The following is a 5532-nucleotide window of genomic DNA, read 5'->3' as shown; positions in this document are numbered from 1 at the left end:
GCACCCTCTGTGAGAGCGCGATGTGCGGGGCCGCGGCCGCCGTCCTGCTGCAGGCTCTTGGACGTTACCGCTCTAGAGCAAAATAACGTGATTTTTACTTTGAAATAGTAAGAACACAGATTAAGTTACACGTCTGTGTCATGAAAAGGGCTTTGTGTGCGTGTGCGTCCCTCTGCCCGTGGTGGTTTTTCATCTTGTGAAGAAATTGGAGCTTGCATATCTCACGTGGCAAGCACATTTCAGTTACACACCGTGGCAATAATCATTTCTGCTGGTTTATTGTGGTAAATATTTGGAATATATTCTTTAATGGAGGCCAAGCACAAAAACACAGCAATGAAAAATGTGAATGGAAGCCCGCATCGCCCCATTTTGCAAGAGGAACTCTGCAAAGAGAGCAATTGCAGGAGGGATTGGTGGGGTTCCTGTGAGGAGCCGCTGAATTCTTTCTGATCAGAGAATATAAATACAGAGAAAATTATAACTCACGTGTGGAAATCTGACAGCTATACAGTATTCTGTGTATAACGCCCAAAACGGCTTTTGTGAGCTCCATGGCAAGTTTCTATAAAAATGCAGTAAAGAAAAATTAATGCACTGTGGTATATTGCTTTTCCTATGAAAATAAATGCTGCGTGGTCCTTTAAAAAGATGTTTGTCCTGAAATAAAAACAACCGGCATCCATCACTGCACATCCCAGATCTCGCAGAGGAGAGGAGTGAATTTGTGGTCGTTCACTCTCCAGGACATCAACATCTCTGCGTGGTGGTGGTTAAACGTCCGTAACTCGGTGAGGCGGCCCAGGAGGCACGCAAAGTGCTGCGGGTTGTCCGGGTGGTGCAGCTTGCAGAACTTCTGCAGGATATCCAGCAGTGGCTCCTGAAGTCTTTCCACCGACTCTCTGTCCTTTATGTATTGTCGGTCTGGTTTCGGTTTCAAAAGGAAAAGAAGTAATTAGCAAACGTATGTGTTGATACAATCTAAGGATTTACTCTGATAAACAAATATCAATATATTTCATTGGGCATTGATGTTCACACCTAACAAGAACATTTTTTTTTTTCAAGTGAAAAGGGAATAAAAATGCCTCAGCATGATATTTTTTGGTTCAGCGTTTTCATAGGAACAAGTTCTTCTCCAAAAGAGTGGTTGGGCACGGGCACAGGCTGCCCAGGGAGATGGGGGAGTCACCATCCCTGGAAGTGTTCAAGAACTTTGTGGATGTGGCGCTAAGCGTAATGGTCAGTGGGCATGGTGGGGATGGGCTGATGGTTGGACTGGATGAACTTAGAGGCCTTTTCCAACATTAATTATTCATTGATTCTAGTAATTTTTTAGTGTAAAAACATTCCTAATCAGCGCTAACTCAAAGAGCAATGGAATTGCTTCAGTTTCACCATCTTGCATGAAACCTTACTTGGAAGCCTTGGTGATCCAAGTAAGTTTCACGTGAGATGGCAAAGGTGAAGCAATTCCATTGCTCTTTGAGTCTTTTGTGTTGAGGCATTGGGGTTCTCTTTTCCCTTCCTGCAGGAGTCAGTTTGTTTAAGGCACTGTATAACTTCTCCATAATTTGTAGATTACTTCTGTCTTGTCAAGGAATTGTTTTTTACAGCAAAGCCTGGCACTACTGTGGAAGATCAGTTTTCAGCTCTCTACAGCCTAAAGGACAACTCCCTGCTGTCCTTTTGCTCTCTCCCACTGCTGTTTGTACAATAGAGGCCAGAGCCCTTCATTGTCATTCTCAGTTCTAATACATGGGATTTCCCAACTGCCATTTAAAACATGTGCCATTCCACAATGGACTTGCAATGCACATGTAACACACCTGGGATATTCTAAGGGAGTAAGCCCATTGCTCTGAGCACTGATAAGCTACCAACAATTATTTTAAGCAAGGTATTTAAGCACTTTTTTTCTCATACACAAAGACAGATTGTGCAATTGGAGTTTGGATTGCATAGAATCATGGAATCATAATGTATCTCAAGTTGGAAAAGTCCTCTAAGGATTGTTGATTTCAACTCCTGGCTCCCCACAGGACCACCCAAAAATCAGATCCTATGTCTGAGAGCATTGTCCAGACACTTCTTGAATTCTGGCATTTTGGTCACATGCCCACTGCCCTGGGCAGCCTGTTCTATGCCCACTACCCTCTGGTGAAAAACCTTTTCCTAACACCCAGCCTGACCATCCCCTGATGCAGCTCCATGCCGTTCCCTTGGGTGCTGTTGCTGTCACCAGCCTTCTGGTTGAACAACAGAATATACTGAAAACTAGAATGTATGGTCACTTACTCTGTGTAGAAAGTGAGTCTTCATAAGTCTCAGGTCACACTCCTCACGCTTTTTTTCCAAACATACTAACATTGAATTCTGAATTAGGAATTACCTGGGGACAGGATCACTATTGCTGTGAGCAGTGCATATTCCTCCTGTGTCATCTTCAGCTCTCCAATACTTTTATAAAAATTAAACATGGGAGTTATGAATTCGTCTGAGATACCTGAGAGGAAAATAAAAGCTATGTTATTTCTTTAATTATTGAAATAGTCTGGCTTATTGCCGATGAGCATTAAGTTAATATTTAAAGCCATGATTGTTTGTCTTAGTGGGAGAAATTTACTATACAAATCAGGTCTGATGCAATACAATTAGTTTACAGAAGTGCAAGCATGTCCTTGTTTACCAGAACAGAGTTGAAACAGGTGAGTGCTGGCACTTTCACAGTTTCAAAGTCTTTCTTTCAAGTAAGTTCCTTTTCTCTCCAGGTTTGTCCACCTAGCTCCTCGTAACAGCACTCATTTGTGTTCTTGCTGTCTGCTGATTTCCCAGTTGTCTTCTTTTTCCAGTATTCACAGTTTGCAAAACAGTCTCATGTTCCCCACCTTCATGCTAAGTATATGGAAATCTCCCAGGGCAAATGGCTTAATTTTAGCCCAACTCTACTATACAGCTAACTGCCATGGGCAGTTACTTTGGTTGTCTTCATAAAGAGACTTAATTGCTCCTTTTATGTAGCCTGAAACTTTAGCTAGGTCTAGTATTACCTGTAGTCTGAGATCAACTTGCTTGCAACTATTACTACCTCCTAGCATGAACCAGTGTATTATAAAGTACAGAGACGTAAATAATGAAAACATACCCTAGTTTGAGTTGGGATCATGTGATTCTCTCACCATCATGAAAGCCACTGGGTTACTGCATTGGGGCATGCCGACTGGGCTTCCTCTTACGGACTTTGTCATCGGGTCACACTGTTCTTACACAGCCTTCAATTACAGTTATATTTCGCTCTAACCTTTGGTGCTTTGGTGTAAAACAGAAGTAGGTCCTGTGGCATCTTTTTTTTGGTGTTAGAGTTACTCAGAGCAGCCACTGACTACTGCAAACGGCCTCTTGAGCTCAGAAGTGGATGCACCTACAAGGTCTAGAGATTCAAGCCAGTGGTTCTTGGCTGAAAGGAGAGGGACTTCCTCTGTTCGCACAGAGGAGGGCCATGGGGTTTCTTGTGCTTTCACTCTGTTTAGTTTTAAGCTGTTCTGTGATGAGGCTTTACAACTTAGTTCGGAAACTGCATGAAACCATGCAGTTTAGAGTGTTTTACACAATAAGAAGCTGAACCCGGGTCTGATAGTTAGAGGCTGTTGCGAGGGCTGGAGTGCCTCCAACAGGGGAAGTTCAAAAGGAAACCCAGCAGATGCAGCTCAAAGAAAGGAAGTGTGAAGTCATTTGGCTGAACTATGAATAAGTTACATTTTGCTGTGACAGTGACAACTGTTAGGAGTTGGACTCATTGATCCCTTCCAAGTTGGGATATTCTATGATTCCATGAACTTATTTTGATCAGTTGAGTAGTTATGTGACACAACAGAGTGAAAAGTATAGTCCTGTGTGGTGTAGCATGTTTTGTGGCTAAATAATATATTTAAATATGTGACATTTGCAAGTTTGCTTCAGATTACAAACCACAAATCTAGTGTTTGTAACAAGTTCAATGTGATTGAGAAGAGTCCATGTTCATTAAGCAGATCTATATGGTAAGAGCTCACCTATGGTAGTTAATAACACAGCTGGAGCCTTATACAGAGCAGGCAATAGTCACAGCACTGATGTGCTGCAAGCTTAGTCATTACAGTTAACTATTTACAAATTTGAACACTTGTCATTGCTAACTTTTGAGAAACTGCCTGTCTGTATGGCAGTTTTAAATGCCAAAATTTCTTACAGTATGATGTATGTAGGGAACACATGCATGTAATTAAAGGTTCACGTGAATCTGGAAATATGAAAAAAGGAAGTCTAGTTGAGCCCTAAAGTGAAGTAAGTGAATTCCTCTTGTGAGTAGTTTAGCAACAATGAGAGAAGTCAGAATCAACTACAAATATTTTTAGTACTCCCCAAGCAAGGTGTCACACTGCACATCATCTTGGCAGCAGGCAGGGAACAGAAAGAAGTGGGCTGTGACTAAGAGTCTCCTCGTTTGTTTCACATCTTCATCACTTAACTAGTTTTACTTTTTTTTTTTTTCTTTTCTTTTGTGGAGAGAGGAGGAGGAAGATTAGTTTTCAGCTGGACAAACTTTCTCATTGTCTTACTGATGACAGAGCTTCTCAAGTTCCCTTGTCAATACAAGAATCATAGAATCATACAATCATAGAATGGCCTTGGTTGAAAAGCACCACAATGATCATCTAGTTTCAACCCCCTGCTATGTGCAGGGTTGCCAACACCAGACCAGGCTGCCAGAGCCACATCCAGCCACATGAATGCCTCCAGGGATGGGGCATCACAACCTCCTTGGGCAACCTGTTCCAGTGCCTCACCACCCTGTGTGAAAAACTTCCTTCTAATATCTAACCTAAACCTCCCCTGTCTCAGTTTAAAACCATTCCCCCTTCTTCTATCACTATCCACCCTCGTAAACAGAAGAGTGTGATGAAAGAGACACTGGTGAAATACAAGGTATGAAGTACCTAAATTCAGGTCCTCCTTGAGCTCATGTGCAAGTATACAGTAAAACAGTCCTTGCACCAGAAAGCTTATAGGCTAACATTAAGAAAATTAAGAAATGAGAGAGAGGGTAGAAGGGGTGAAAGAAAAGTTGTGAAAGCAAATAAAATTACATCAGAGGGCTTCTCTGCACTACTGCAATTCAGATAAATAAGACAGAATAGGTAAAAGGGAGTAATAAAAAGGAATGTAATAGCAATGCAGCTGATGTTTACTGCTTTTATGAAAGAAAAAAAAAACAGAAATTTGAAATCTTTAAAGAGATGCATATCACTATGCAATTATGAACAAAACCATGCAAAAGAGCAATTTTAAGTCTAGAATAATGTTGTTGGTTTGTTTTTTTCTTGGTTACTGGTATTGCCCCTGTCCCATCTGTGCTGGCTTTTCCCAGTTAATTCCTCGTTTTGAATGAACACATTACACAAACTGCTGTTCCATCACAAGAGGGGGCTGTTTTCCAATGTGATTGAAAGCGCGTCAGTTTGGATTTAATAACCTCCAATAGAAAGCAAAGCA

At 41.5% G+C, this 5532-nt stretch overlaps 1 protein-coding gene across 8 annotated transcripts in view; it reads right to left on the bottom strand.

Moving 5' to 3' along the window:
* Positions 1-256: 256 nt before the first annotated feature.
* Positions 257-5532, bottom strand: part of NR1H4 (nuclear receptor subfamily 1 group H member 4) — a 40901-nt gene continuing 35625 nt past the window's right edge. For 7 of the 8 annotated variants that reach the window (XM_010709449.3, XM_003202169.4, XM_010709480.3 and 4 more), the window contains 2 exons: positions 2393-2506; positions 257-924 (listed from right to left, as the gene is read on the bottom strand). In XM_010709449.3, coding sequence (XP_010707751.1) covers positions 686-924; positions 2393-2506 — 353 coding nt within the window. In that variant the 3' untranslated portion in view covers positions 257-685. Of the gene's footprint in view, positions 925-2392; positions 2507-5532 lie in introns of those variants that run through there. The other variant, XM_031553994.1, reaches the window with a different exon arrangement.

This window comes from Meleagris gallopavo, chromosome 1 (assembly GCF_000146605.3).
Source record: "Meleagris gallopavo isolate NT-WF06-2002-E0010 breed Aviagen turkey brand Nicholas breeding stock chromosome 1, Turkey_5.1, whole genome shotgun sequence".
Classification (NCBI taxonomy): Eukaryota; Metazoa; Chordata; class Aves; order Galliformes; family Phasianidae; genus Meleagris; species Meleagris gallopavo.
Note: the sequence above shows the minus strand (reverse complement) of the source record. Positions and strands in the feature narration are given on the sequence as shown.